This window comes from Suncus etruscus, chromosome 1 (assembly GCF_024139225.1).
Source record: "Suncus etruscus isolate mSunEtr1 chromosome 1, mSunEtr1.pri.cur, whole genome shotgun sequence".
Lineage (NCBI taxonomy): Eukaryota > Metazoa > Chordata > Mammalia > Eulipotyphla > Soricidae > Suncus > Suncus etruscus.
The window spans coordinates 148460809-148475559 of NC_064848.1; the positions used below are offsets into that span (position 1 = coordinate 148460809).

The following is a 14751-nucleotide window of genomic DNA, read 5'->3' on the forward strand; positions in this document are numbered from 1 at the left end:
TAACACAGCAGTAGGGTGTTTCCTTGCACATGGCGAACTTGGGACAAACCTGGGTTAGATTTCCAGCAACCCATATGGTCCCCTGAGCCTGCCAGGAGCAATTTCTCTTTTTTTGGGGAGTGGGGTGGGGGGAAGCACCACACTTGGCAGCACTCAGACTCAGAAATCACCCCTGGCTTGGGGATCATATGGGATGCCGAGGATCAAACCCACATCTGTCCTGGGTCAGCTGCATGCAAGGCAACACCCTACCACTGTGTTACCACTCTGGTCCCCAGGAGCAATTTCTTTTTTTTTTTTTTTTTTTTTTTGGTTTTTGGGCCACACCCAGCGGTGCTCAGGGGTTACTCCTGGCTGTCTGCTCAAAATAGTTCCTGGCAGGCACGGGGGACCATATGGGACACCGGGATTCGAACCAACCACCTTTGGTCCTGGATCGGCTGCTTGCAAGGCAAAGCTGTGCTATCTCTCCGGGCCCCTCAATTTACTCTTGATAAGATTCATGCTTGAAAATGATTGTTTGCATAAATATGTAGACCCAAACAAGGAAAGAACAGCAAACGCTAGCTTTTTTAGTTGATTATATGAGTCAGGAATACTATTCCAGGTGTTAAAAATGAACATATCTTCCTTCTCCTTCTTCCTTCCTTCAAAGCAGACCACTTGTGCTGTGAACTACTCACATTTGTGTTTCTCCAATCTTTCTAAATTAGCACAAAGATGTTCAAATTTTGAGCTCCACAGTTCTGTTTTTTAAATCCAGAAATTTCATTTCAAAGTTGCCAATGTCAATATTAAAGGGAGAAAAATTTAATTCTGTTATAGTAGCATCCAGAGGTGTTTTAACAAAGGCCGCCGCTTTGCTGTTTCTGAAATCCTGAAACCTTTTGAGAAAAGCTTCCCTCATATTTAAAAGTGCTGTTTTAAAATAGGTAATGTCAACATCAGAATTATTTTCTTGGCGATTTTTCAACAGGCTTGGAAGGTGAATCAAAGTTTCTCTGTCAAAATCTTGAGCAAAAGCAGATAATTTGTTTTCAAACGAAATAATTTCTAGCATCGAAAAAAATTGTGTTTCCTTTCCCCTGTAGTTTATGATTAAGCTAATTTAGATGTGAAGTAACATCCACCATGAAATACAGTTTTTTAATCCACTGATCGTTTGTTAGATCTGGATAGTAAACACCCTTCTCGAGGAAAAATGCTTTGATTTCTGATAATAAGTAAGCAAAACATTTCAAAATGTTTCCCTTGATAACCAATATGTGCTGAAAATTTAAAACCCTACAATATGGAGATATAGCAGGTAAAAGAGAAAAACCTTTAAACAATCTTTAAAAGCAAGAACTGTGTTCCAGAGAAAAATAGTGATTTCACTGAAAGGAAAAAAAATCTATTGACACGTTAGTGTGTGCTGCAAGAAACCAAACTAAAATACACACAAAAACAAAAACTGCGGGCCCGGAAAGATAGCACAGCAGCGTTTGCCTTGCAAGCAGCTGATCCAGGACCTAAGGTGGTTGGTTCGAATCCCGGTGTCCCATATAGTCCCCCATGCCTGCCAGGAGCTATTTTTGAGCAGACAGCAAGAGTAACCCCTGAGCAACGCCGTGAGTGGCTCAAAAACAAACAAACAAAAACAAAACAAAAGAAAACAAAAACTGCACTTTGTTAAAGGCATATGATATATCATAAAGGAATTATGATAGAGTGCCTGAAACATTTTAAAAATATTTTTTATTTAAGCATATTTGTTACAAAATTATTCATACTTGAGTTTCAATCATAGAATGTACACCACCCTTCACCAGTGCACTTTCCCACCACCAATGTCCCTTGTTTCCTTCCCCTTCACCCTCCTCTATGTCAGGGACAGGCATTTTGCATTGTTTCTCTCTATCTCTCTTTTCCTTTATGACACTGAGGTTTGCAAAATTTCCTTTATGACATCGTGGTTTGCAATATTGTTAATTAAAGGGTACCATGAATGTCACTTATCCATTTTCAGCATCCAGTTCTTGTCCAGAATGATATGTTCCAACTATCAATGTCATAATGTACCTTTCTCTATTCTAACTGAGCTCACTTTTTTTTTTTTTTTTTTTTTGGTTTTTGGGCCACACCCTGTGACGCTCAGGGGTTACTCCTGGCTATGCGCTCAGAAGTTGCTCCTGGCTTCTTGGGGGACTATATGGGACGTCGGGGGATCGAACCGCGGTCCGTCCTAGGCTAGCGCAGGCAAGGCAGGCACCTTACCTCCAGCGCCACCGCCCGGCCCCCTGAGCTCACTTTTTATGGCAAGTTTCGTATCATGGACTAGTCCTCCTGTCACTCATCCCTATTTTCTCTAGATATTATTACCATATTGCCATTTATTATTCTTATATGCCACATATGATTATTCTGTGTTTACACCTCCCCTTCTGACTCATTTCACTCAGAATAATAATCTGATGTGCTGATGTATGTACAGATGATGCACTGTTCATGGCTCAGTGCTTTTGTGTAGTCACAAGAAACAGAAGTTGCACACCCGTACATTGTATCCACTCATTGTATGATAGACTGGATTCAAAAAAAACTCCCTGCTGAACTAAACTCTGTGACAGATGACACAGTAAAGATAATTTGTGAAATTCACAATTGTGATCAAACCCAGGCTATTCACCATCTTGGGTGACAGTATGGATGCCCACTACTAGCATCTTCTCCATGAAGAAGTGAAGTGGCTGTTCAGGGGAAGGGTGCTCTCTCACCTTGTTGGCAAGAGGGAAGAAGTAGTGCAGTTCCTGTGAGAGCAGAACTCTGACTTTGTACAGCCCCAGTTGGACAAGGAATGGGTAGCTAATCTTGTGCATTTGGCAGACATTGTTCATTTTCTCTATTAATTTAGTATTTCTCTGCAGGGGAGTTTCACAAGTAGTTTTACAGTGAGACATAAGATGGATGTGTTAGAAAAAGAATCTGATTCTGGGATAGCTGTGTTTGAGAAGGAAATATTGAAATGTTTCCACTCTTGCAAAAAATTTCTGATTGGCACTTATATTATGCAGAAAGTCATAATCAATATGAAAAACAGCATTTAAGGGCATTAGCTCACAACTTTAATCATGAGAACTCTGAACATGAGAATTCACGGAAAAGAAAACTCTGGGTTGAGAATCCCTTCATGGAAGATGCCCACTCTTGTGCAAAATAAAATGTGTTTTAAGTTCACTCCAGGCACTGTATTTTTAAACCCCACCCAACCTGGTCTGAAGAAGCAGGGTAGCAGGAAAGAAATAATAAACCAAGCTAGCCAGGAAAGGATGATCATGGAGTCTATGGCCTTTTACCTTGTACTCTCTGCCTCGAACCCAAAAAGCTAGAACACCTCTTTCTTTATTAAAACCAATTCCCAATACCAGGAGTCTTCAGGTCAAGAGAGAGAGAGAGACAAAAGTACATATCCAGTGGACTTTTAAATATCAAAGGAAGAGGTTTAAGAAAGGATGATGGGGCTGGAGAGATAGCACAGCGGTGTTTGCCTTGCAAGCAGCTGATCCAGGACCAAAGGTGGTTGGTTCGAATCCCGGTGTCCCATATGGTCCCCCGTGCCTGCCAGGAGCTATTTCTGAGCAGACAGCCAGGAGTAACCCCTGAGCACCGCTGGGTGTGGCCCAAAAACCAAAAACCAAAAAAAAAAAAAAAAAAGAAAGGATGATGATGGGGAATACCTCTGTTTAGGGTTGATACTGGTTATCATCTTACACTCTTGAAGCCAGCCACAGGGGCTGCACATAGGGCGCGCACTAACAGAGGCTAGGAGCAAGAGTCCTGACTTATGGAGAGGCGGCCCAGCACTCAGAACCAGCACTCAGAAGAGCCAAATTCAAAGTGTAAAGAGCCACATGTGGCTCGCAAGCCGCAGGTTGCCGACCACTGGGCTAGAGAGATAGTTGGATACTTGCCTTGCACGCAGCCAAATCAAATTCTATCCATGGCACCCATATAACCCTGAGCCCACCAGGAATGATCCTTGAGCTCAAAACCAGGAATAAATCCTGAGAATTGCCAGGTGTAGCCCCAAACCATAAAAAAGTCAAATTACTAAGTCAGGCCTATACTACAATGATAATTATGTCAAAAACCACCTACACTTACAGGCAAGGTGGGCAAGGGGAAATATGAGATTTTCGGTGCTTAGCAGGTGATTACAGGTGTGTGGCAAGCTGGAAGCAGACAGAGGGCACACACAATATCACAGAGCCACGAGCTCAGCCCTCTGGGTAAAGCAAAGCTGCTCCCCTCGCCTGTTTTCTTTTCTTTTCTTTTTGGTCACACCCATCGGTGCTCATGAGTTACTCCTGGCTCTGCACTCAGAAACTGCTATTAGCTGGCTCAGAGGACCATATGGGGTGCCAGGACCCGAACCACCTCCTGTCCTGGGTCGGCTATGTGCAAGGCAAACACCCTAAGGCTGATCTATCTCTCCACCCCCCACCCCCGCCTGTTTTCTATTCATCCCACAAACTGAGAAGCAGAGAGCACTTACCTTTCCTTGAAGATGGCCTCCTCCTGCTGTGCTTACTGTTGCAAATGTCCTGAATGTTCTGCACCAGTTCTGTGCTCAGTCCGTGTTTCCTCATGACCGCCAGCACCTTTCTGTCCATTAGGTTATGGGATCTCAGACAGTTAGGGAAGCCACAGTTCCCCCGCGTAAAGTGCTCACATATGTGGAGCTGTTCACACAGTGGCTGCTGTAGACAGGTCTGCTTCCGGTTCTCTCCCTTATAACTTTTGCATATCTGCAGGAGGAAGACATAAGCCAGTGAACAGATCCCTGGATGCACTGCACAAATAACCAAGAGGAAAGCAAGCAAGCAAAGATTTCAAAAGCTAGCAGGGAAAAACCTGAGACACAGCACTTGGAAGTCTTTCATTAGCTTGAGTAATGTTGTCTGGGCTTTCCCCAACATCTTAAAGCCCAAAGATTTTGATTTGGGTTGTTTTTTCAGTTTGTTTTTTTGGGGCTATACCTAGAGGTGGAGCCAAAGATGGAATTAGCTTGTCTTCATGCAAGGCAAGGGCCTTAATCCAGGCACTATCTTTCCAGGCCCCTCGAAAGTTCTTCTTTGGAAGTATTTGCGAAGTTATTTTGGTGGGGTTTTTTATTATTATTAAATTTATTTAAAGAAAATGCATCACATAGTTGACATAACTGATCATAATACATTTGTTTCAAGATAACCAAAAGCAAAGTTATTAAAAAAAATAGAAAATAGAAAGAGATAGCATGGAAGTAGGGCGTTTTCCTTGCATGCAGAAGGACGGTGGTTCGGATCCCAGCATCCCATATGGTCCCCTGAGCCTGCCAGGAGCGATTTCTGAGTGTAGAGGCAGGAGTAACCCAAGTGTGACCCAAAAACCAAGAAAGAAAATAGAGAGAAAAAACTAAAGAAATGGAAGAGAAAGGAAAGAAAAAAAAAGCTCAGTAGCAAGTATATTTGTGAAAATTATTATATCACCAATGAACTCTTTAAAGCAATAGCAGAAGGTTTAGTAAGCACTTCTTTTTTTTTTTTTTTAGTAAGCACTTCTTGTTTCATTTCTTCTGTCGGTTTTTGGGTCACATCCGCCAGCACTCAGGGGTCACTCCTGGCTCCACGCTCAGAAATCACTCCTGGCAGGTTCAGGGGATCATACGGGATGTCAGGATTCAAACCACTGACCTTCTGCATGCAAGGCAAATCTTACCTCCATGCTATCTCTCTGGCCCCGCTTCTTTGTTTTATTTTTTTTTTTAAGGAAAAAAGTTAAAGAAGGGGCGGAGAGATAGCATGGAGGTAAGGCATTTGCATCTCATACAGAAAGTCATCGGTTCGAATCCCGGCATCCCATATGGTCTCCCGAGCCTGCCAGGAGCAATTTCTGAGCATAGAGCCAGGAGTAACTCCCTGAGCACTGCCGGGTATGACCCAAAAACTAAAAAAAAAAAAAAAAAATTAAAAAAGAGTTAAAGAAATACAGTAAAAATGGTGTGAGAGTGGCAATTTGGCGTTGGTTTTTAGGGCTACACCCAATAGTGCTTCTGGCTTGCACTCAGGAATCCCTCCTGTTGGGTTCAAGAAATCATAATAATGCCAGAGATAGAATCTAGGTTGGCTGTGTAAATGGCAAAATCCCTCCTCACTGTGATATTGTTCCAGTCCCCTAGCTAGGTTATTGGGGTGGGGCGGGATAACAGGAATGAATGTGCTTAAAATTGTTTCTACATAAATCCATAGAAATGGCAGTATTAAAATTGACCTACCACAGAATTCCAATGTCTAGCCACCAGGCTTACATGCTTATTTACATAAGGACAAGACCAAACAAAGTCAGCTAATTTTCCAGTATATTTATATAAGAATAAATATATTGGGGGCCAGAGAGATAACAAGGTGGTAGGGCATTTGCCTTGCATGCAGCCAACCCAGGACAAACCCAAGTTCAATCCCCGGCATCCCATATGGTCCCTGAGCCTGCCAGGAGTAATTTCTGAGCTCAGAGTCAGGAGTGACCCCTGAGCACTGCCAGGTGTGGCCCCAAAAACAAACAAACAAACAAACAAACAAAAAAAGAATAAATATATATAAATATATTCCAGCTTTAAACATATTTGGTCTGGTTGCAACCATTAAATCTTCCCCTCACCTGAGAAAAAAAGCAACAGGTGATCAAGACTGAAATGAACATGGCAGTGTTCCAATAATACTTTATTCATAGAATAGGTGGCAGGACAGGGGGCCAGAACAATAGCACAGTGTAAGGTGTTTGCCTTGCACACAGCCAACACAGGACAGACCCCATTTCGAATCCCGGCATCCCGTAAGGTCCCCTGAGCCTGTCAGGAGCGACTTCTGAATGCAGAGCCAGGAGTAACCCCTGTGCGTCACCAGGTGTGACCCCCCCCCCCCGCCCCCAAAAATAGGTGGCAGGCCAGACTGGGCCTACCATGGTCCCTCAATCTAAACTCCCAAGAGACTGAGAAATAAAATTATATTTCAGTGGGGGCTGGAGAAATGGTACAGCAAGTAGGATGCTTGCCCTGCACACGGGTCAAACCAAGTTCAATACCTGATACCTGATATAGTCTTCCATCCTCGCCAGGAGTAAACCCTGAGCTCAAAGCCTAGAGTAAGTTTTTTGTTTTAAAAACAAACAAAAAACACAATAAAATTATACTAAATTGAAATCACTGTTTGGGAGCCCTCTATGACAGCTACATGTCCTATACCCTTCACCCCAAAACCAACATTCCCTGTTATCTTTCAAATATTCACTCCAGGCCCATCAATGAACTTTAAATCACACTTAGCAGCTTCAGAGGATAAATTCCAGATATGAATTCCTAAAGAAAACTCAGAAAAGAGAGTGGCAGCTGTTGTTGGATTACTGGTCCTACCTAATCAGGATTCATACTTCACACTAGGGGTGATCTGGTGATAGGATTACCGGGTCCCTCCCTACTTGGTATTCCTTCTCCACCCTAGGGTGTGGGCCTGGTTCTTGTTAATAAAGCCTGGGTTTCAGAAAGGAAAAGGCTCATTCTTCAGTCTTCCTCCACTAAGCTGCTTTCCTTCATCAGAGCAGAAGGCTTGTATGGTAGGATTCCTGGCCTGAGTGTTGGAATTCCTAAACCCAAAATTTTTTGTTTTTGTTTTTGTTTCTGGGCCACACACCTGGTGACGCTCGGGGGTTACTCCTGGCTATGCCCTCAGAAATTGCTCCTGGCTTGGTGGACCATAGGGGATGCCAAGGGATCAAACCACAGTCCATCCCTACGTCAGCGCATGCAAGGCAAATGCCCTATCACTTGCACCACCACTCCAGCCCCTCTAAATCCATTCTTGCCCCCCTTTCACTGTGTGGATTATTTCTTGCATCAACATTTGCTTCCACACCAGTGTCTCTCCAGATCCTAGTTTTGGAGCCTGGAGCTCCATTTATAGCTGTGATCTGGTGCTGGGCACTGCTGGTTTCTGATGCTAACTGGAGACTAGGAGTAGAGGAGGTCCCTCCTCCACGCAGAACAGCACACTATCCCCAAGATGACACTCCCTGCCTATAAAATAAAGCAACCAGACTTACTTCAGGCAAAAAGAATGGATCATTCTGGATGAGGAGCACAGTCAATTCCTTTTCGTTCAGTCCCAGCAGCCCATGTTCTGCCAAGATCTCTTCGTTATCAGCAGAGAGAATCTCATGAGAATATTTACATAAATTCCTAAAAGGAAACATAACAACCATCAGAGCTTAACTCCAGGGAAGCTTAGTGGCAGGCAGGTGTCTTGAGTCCTACATACAGAGACCATCATGGTGGAAATGAGTCAAAAACCAATTTGAAGAAAGAAATCACATGGGAATGACCATGAAGACCAGTGCTTGGATCCTTTGTTTTCTATTGTTGTTTTGGCAGATTTTGTTCCACACCAAGCAGTGCTCAGGGGCTGTTTGGTGGCTCTACAATCAGGGTGACTCCAGGCATTCTTCAGGGGACATATGTGGTGTCATGATGAAACCAGAGGCCATAGCAATAGTATAGTGGTAGGGTGTGTTTGCCTTGCATGCAGCTGACCCAGGACAGACCTGGGTTCGAACCCCAGCATCCCATATGATCCCCGGAGCCTGCTAGGAGCAATTTCTGAGCACAGAGCAAGGAGTAAACCCTGAGCACCACAGGGTGTGGGCCCCCCAAAATAAAAAAGCCAGAATGGGGGGCCGGAGAGGTGGTGCTACCCATAAGGTGTGCACTAGCCTAGGATGAACCGCAATTCAATCCTCTGACGTCCCATATGTACCCCAAAAGGGGCAGCTAGAGGAAATCTCTTCAAGAGGAGCCAGAGAATATTTCTAGAGAGGTGAAGGCACTTGCCTTGCACAAGGCTGACCCTGGTTCAATCCCCCATCCCAACACTGCCAGGAGTGATCTCTGAGCACAGACCCAGGAGTAAGCCTCTTGAGCACTGTTAGGTGTGGCCCAAAATCAAAAGCCAAAAGCATAAGGTCCATCTGCTCAGGATCACCACTGTCTTCTCATTTAGATGCAACCCTCTTTTTCCTTTAATTTATGGGGTGCACTTCATTCCTGCAAGCTGCCTGCACCTCAATTTGGGTGTCCAAATCCTCTACACTCTTCTTCCTACCTTCCTTGCTCAGTAACTTAAAGGTATTCCCTTCTCTCTCCTCCCCTGCACATTTTGTAAACAAAGTCTTAGGTTTGCTCTTTGCCTTGTCCGAAATTCCAGGAGTCCAGAAGGATTTTTTTTTGAGCTCTGAGCTCCTCTAGGACCTCTGCAGTGAGGGAGTGTCCAAGGGGAAGGCAGCTGGGCTGTCCCCCTCTCTAAACTGTCAAAAGCCCCAAAGCCCCAATAACAACCAGGAAACAGAGCAAACCCCAGGTCCTCGAGGTCTTTTCAAAGCCCACAATGCTCAAAGTAGGGGGTCCCAGACCACCCTTTTGACATCAAAGCTACACTTGTTAAGCACCAATGTGGTCTACCTTTGATCCTGTGGAGCAGTATCTACTTCATACTGTATCTGAAAAGTGCCTAGAATCTTCTATATATCTTGCTGCTATCACTCCTGTCCCAGAGAGGCTCAAATAAAGAAAGCAGAAAAGTCTAGCCTCATGGCTTGAAGCACACAGCAAAAGGTTCTCTGAAGCAGTGCTCAGGGATAACTCCTGGCTCTGTGCTCAACAATCACTCCTGGATCCTATGTGGTGACAAGGTTTGAACCCAGGTCAGCTGAGAGCAAGACCAGCGAGCTCCCCACTGTACTACTTATTGTTCAGGCCCTTCTAGTAAAGGTCTGAATACTGACTGATCTACTCAGTTAACACCACACCACTTAATCCCATGAGGTCCAAGTTCGAGACACCCTCCTGTCTGTGCTGGGAAAGGGAATGGCAACCGAATGCAGCACTCCAGCCCAGGGTTTCTTGAGCAGCAGCTCAGAGGGACTGAGAGGAGGGAGAAGCTGGGGAAGGCTGAAAATCAGCTTCCTGACTCCAACCCACAGGGCCAGTGAGCAGTGGGCGTCTGGAAGTTCAAGGTTGCCTCTTAGATAAAGAACAAACAGGCCATGAAGGCTGCTGGCAGTAGCAGCTCTGCCTGCCCCACTGCAAGGGAAATACCGCCACGCAAACCAGTGGTGGGGTGGGGAGAACAGGCCGCTGAAGATAAACTTCAAACAGCCTGAGCTGGCCAGACTAGAAATGACTCCTTTAAAAAAAAAAAAAAAAAGATGTCCTTGAAAAAGGCAGGGACTGTCTCTCAGGAATCTCAGGCTAAAGGGCAAAAAAACAAATGTCCTCTTGGCTTTTCTCCTCCAGCCACGAACACACAGTTATTTGGATATTTGGATAGAGCAAGAATTCCCCAGATGCGACAGCCTGGGGGCTGTTCTCATTCAAATTCCATACACACTGGACAAGGTTGAGAAATACCTGAGCCCAGGAGAGTGGCCTGGCCGAGGGTGAGGTTAGTTCTGCAGCAAGTAGAGACATGAGTTAATACACCAAACTAAAACTGATTCCAGGGATGCTGGAGCGGTGGTGCTAGCTGTAAGGCATCTGTCTGCCTTGCCCGTGCTAGCCTAGGAAGCAATTTCTGAGCGCAGAGTCAGGAGTAACCAGGTGTGGCCCAAAAAGCAAAAAATAAATAAAATAAAATTGGTTCCAGGGCCGGAGCAGTAGCACAAGTGGTGGGCATCTGCCTTGCATGCACTAACCTAAGACAAACCACAGTTCGATCCCCAGCGTACCATATGGTCCCCCAAGCCAGGAGTGACTTCTGAGCACATAGCCAGGAGTAACCCCTGAGCATTACCGGGTGTGGCCCACAAAGCAAAAAATTTATAAAATAAAATTGGTTCCAGGGTGCTGGGAAGTGGCATCAGCCAAGTTCAGCCCAGCTTGATTCCCTGGCAACTGACACACTGCATATGGTCCCCCAATAATGCCAGGAGTAACCCCTGAGCACAAAGCCAGCAGCAGTTCCTGTGCAACACTGGATATGGCCCAAAAATAAAATAACCATCATAACAACTATAATAATAAATTCAGGGGGCTAAGTGGGTGCTATTTACTGGCACTGCATGGTCCCCTGAGCATGGCGAGATATGGGCCCAAAAATAAAACCAAAAGTCAGTATCTTGTCAATTGTCTCCCCCACCACCACCACCCCCGCAGGGCACAAGAAATGTCACATCTCAGACCCTTGCTCTGATTCACTGGTCCAATTAGTTGAAATCACAGTGGAACACACATAACCCAGGCCCCACAACACACCAACCTCCTGGGTACTGCTTGGGAGGCCCAATTCTCCAATTTTAATTTAATTAAAAAATAAACGAGGGGCCTGAGCAATAGCAATGAGTGGGAGCCAGAGAGAGACTACAGAGGTTAAGGCACATAAAGACCTGGAGAACTGACAGGAGTGATTCCTGAGTACCCCCAGGTATAATAAACCAAGAAAAGTCTTTTCTGTTTGTTTTCTTTACAGCCCACTTCCAGGCATACTCAGGGCTCACCCCCGGCTCTGTGCTCAGAGATCATGCCACAAGGCTCTCAGATCCAACCAGCGCCAGCCATGTACAAGGCGTGTCCTACCCACTATACTATCACTCTGGACCCAAGAAACCTCATCTACAAAATATAAATAAAATAAAGCAGACTTTGCTAATCAGTTCCCAGACCAGATCAAGATGAAGATAAGGAGGGCTTGATTTGCAACAGTAAATTTCATCTAAAAATGCTTTTCCTTCCTCTCCTTCCTCATTCTTTCTGCGCCCCGATATTCTGGGCCAAGAATGGAGGGCGCTTTGATTAAAAATAGACAGGGAGCCGGAGAGATAGCATGGTAGTAAGGCATTTGCCTTTCATGCAGAAGGTCATTGGTTTGAATCCCGGTATCCCATATGGTCCCCCTCACCTGCCAGGAGCGATTTCTGAGTGTAGAGCCAGGAGTAACCCCTAAGTGCTGCCAGGTGTAACCCAAAAACAAAACAAAAACAAAAAACAAATAAATAAAGAGACAGGTCAGAGAGATAGCATGGAGGTAAGGCGTTTGTCTTGCATGCAGAAGGACTGTGGTTTGAATCCCGGCATCTCATATGGTCCCCAAAGCCTGCTGGGAATGATTTCTGAGCGTAGTCAGGAGTAGCTCCTAAGCACTGCTGGGTGTGACCCCCCCAAAAAAAAATAAAATAGATAAAAAATAAAGAGACAGGAACCAGAGAGATAGCATAGCGGTAGGATATTTTCCTTGCATGCAGCCGATCCAGGATGGAAGATGGTTCGAATCCCGGCATCCCATATGGTCCCCCATGCCTGCCAGGAGCGATTTCTGAGCACAGAGCCAGGAGTAACTCCTGAGTGTCACTGGATGTGACCAAAAAACAACCCACCCCCGCAAAAAAAAGAGACAATAAATTGCTTAGTACAGAAAACAGGAAATGCCTCCCTCTGACTCGGTGGTAAAAGTCACGTGGTAATAAAACCATGAGATAAAACACACAAGAAGGAACACAGTGTCATGAAGCAGGATTCTAAAGCCAAGGGGCTGGCTGAAGGGTAACACAGTGGGCAGGGCATTTGCTTTGCATGCAACCAACCTGGGTTCGATCTCTGGCATCCCACCCTGAACCTGGCAAGAGTGATAACTGAACAGACAGGGGTAAGTAAGTGTAGACCCAAATCAAAAATAATAAAATGAAAATAAATAAAAATAAAATAATAAGGGGCCGGAGAGATAGCATGGAGGTAAGGCGTTTACCTTTCATGCAGAAGATCATCAGTTCGAATCCCGGCATCCCATATGGTCCCCCGTGCCTGCCAGGAGCAATTTCTGAGCACGGAGCCAGGAAAAACCCCTGAGCACTGCCAGGAGTAACCCAAAAACCACAAAAAATAATAAATAAATAAATAAATAAATAAATAAATAAAATAAAAATCACATTTGTGCTTTTCTACAGTTCCAGATTAAATTGATCTCTGATTGCAGCTATGAGTTCCCTGCCAAGATAGGGAGACTCAGGAAGTGGAGGAAGAGGGAGCCCCTTATGAGGGAAGAGGAAAGAGGGGGGGAGAATTGAAGTATGTACCAGAACACAGATTCTACTATCCAGAGCTCAGTTCAGACCAGGGAACAGCTGGAGACTGAGGACGGCTGCAGAACTGGGGACAGGCAGAAAATAGGAGGCAGTAACCAGGAGTACAGAGATACCAAAAGCTGAGACACTGAAAGAGCAGATGCTAAGTTGGTTGTATTCTGAGTACATATTTGTTCTGTAGTGTGGATGACAGACACACAAAACTGTTCCTGTGACAGGAGGCCACCACCCCAGGCTAGATCACTCCTCTCTCCAACCCCCTAAATTTATGCTTCCCAAACTTGGTTGGAGCCATCCAGACTGAAGTTTAAAACCCCAGTTCCTAAGTCACATCATCACACCCCCATTAAATCAGAGTATCAAGGGGTATTCATTAAGCATGGTATTTTTTTGGGGGGGGGGGTTTGAGTCTCACCCGGCAGTGCTCAGGGGTTACTCCTGGCTCCATGCTCAGAAATTGCTCCTGGCAAGCACGGGGGACCATATGGGACGCCGGGATTCGAACCGATGACCTTCTAAACGCCTTACCTCCATGCTATCTCTCCGGCCCCTAAGCATGGTATTTTACTATTACTAATGGGGGTGTTTGTTCTAGTGTCAGGAATGTTGTCGTGTCTAGGGCCTCACGTGGGCAAGGCACATGCTCAACCACTGGTGATTTCCCCATGTTGTTCACAGGTCACCAGTCACATAAAGAGTGCTTGGAGAGGGTTACAGGATACCAGAGATGGAACATGTTGGCAAGGACTCCCATTGAGCCATCTCCCTGGGTGTTGGTTTAGTTGCATTTGGGTTTGGGTACCACACACTGATTACTCCCAGCTCAATGTTTTGGGAAATCACTCCTAACAGGGAGTGGACCATGGAATGCCAGGGGACAGAGCCTGGGCCTCCTGCATGCAAAGTGTACACGCTAAGCCATGTCTCAGCCTGGTTCCAGGACATTAACTTTTTTTCTTTTTTTGGTTTTTGGGCCACACCCGGCAATGCTCAGGGGTGACTCTTGGCTGTCTGCTCAGAAATAGCTCCTGACAGGCACAGGGGACCATATGGGACACCAGGATTCGAACCAACCACCTTTGGTCCTGGATCGGCTGCTTGGAAGGCAAACGCAGCTGTGCTATCTCTCCGGGCCCCAGGACATTAACTTTTTAAAAACTTAAATTTCTCAAATGACTCCAATGTGCAGCAAAATATAGAAAGCAGAGTTGGAGAGACCAGAGAGAGAGCAAAGTGGTAGGGCATTTGCCTTGCACACGGCAAATGCAGGAGATAATGGTTTGATTCCCAACATCGCATATGGTCTCCTGAGCCTGCCAGGGGCAATTTCTAAGTGCAGAGCCAGGAGTAACCTCGAGCAACGCCTGGTATGACCCAAAACAAAAAAAAGTATGAACAATTATAAGTAATATTATTACCGTATTTTCTGGCTTAAGACGACCCCCTAATTTTTCAGTTAAAACATAGGTTTAGGCCTATATTCGCTGTATCACACAGAATGTTCCTGTGCTGCAACTGTATGTACCACAGTGAGCCAATCACAAGCAAAGGTTCAAAGGTTATACTGTAAAAGACTTCCTCTCTGACTCTGGCCAATCTGAGCAGGCTTTTTAC

The 14751-nt window shown here is 45.2% G+C and overlaps 1 protein-coding gene across 1 annotated transcript in view; it reads right to left on the minus strand.

Annotated features, from left to right (window-relative positions):
* ZC3HAV1 (zinc finger CCCH-type containing, antiviral 1) overlaps nucleotides 1-14751 on the minus strand; it is a 48361-nt gene that overhangs the window by 18356 nt on the left and 15254 nt on the right. The window contains exons 2-3 of the mRNA XM_049782921.1: nucleotides 8113-8248; nucleotides 4535-4787 (exon numbers count right to left, since the gene is read on the minus strand). Coding sequence (XP_049638878.1) covers nucleotides 4535-4787; nucleotides 8113-8248 — 389 coding nt within the window. The remainder of the gene's footprint in view (nucleotides 1-4534; nucleotides 4788-8112; nucleotides 8249-14751) is intronic.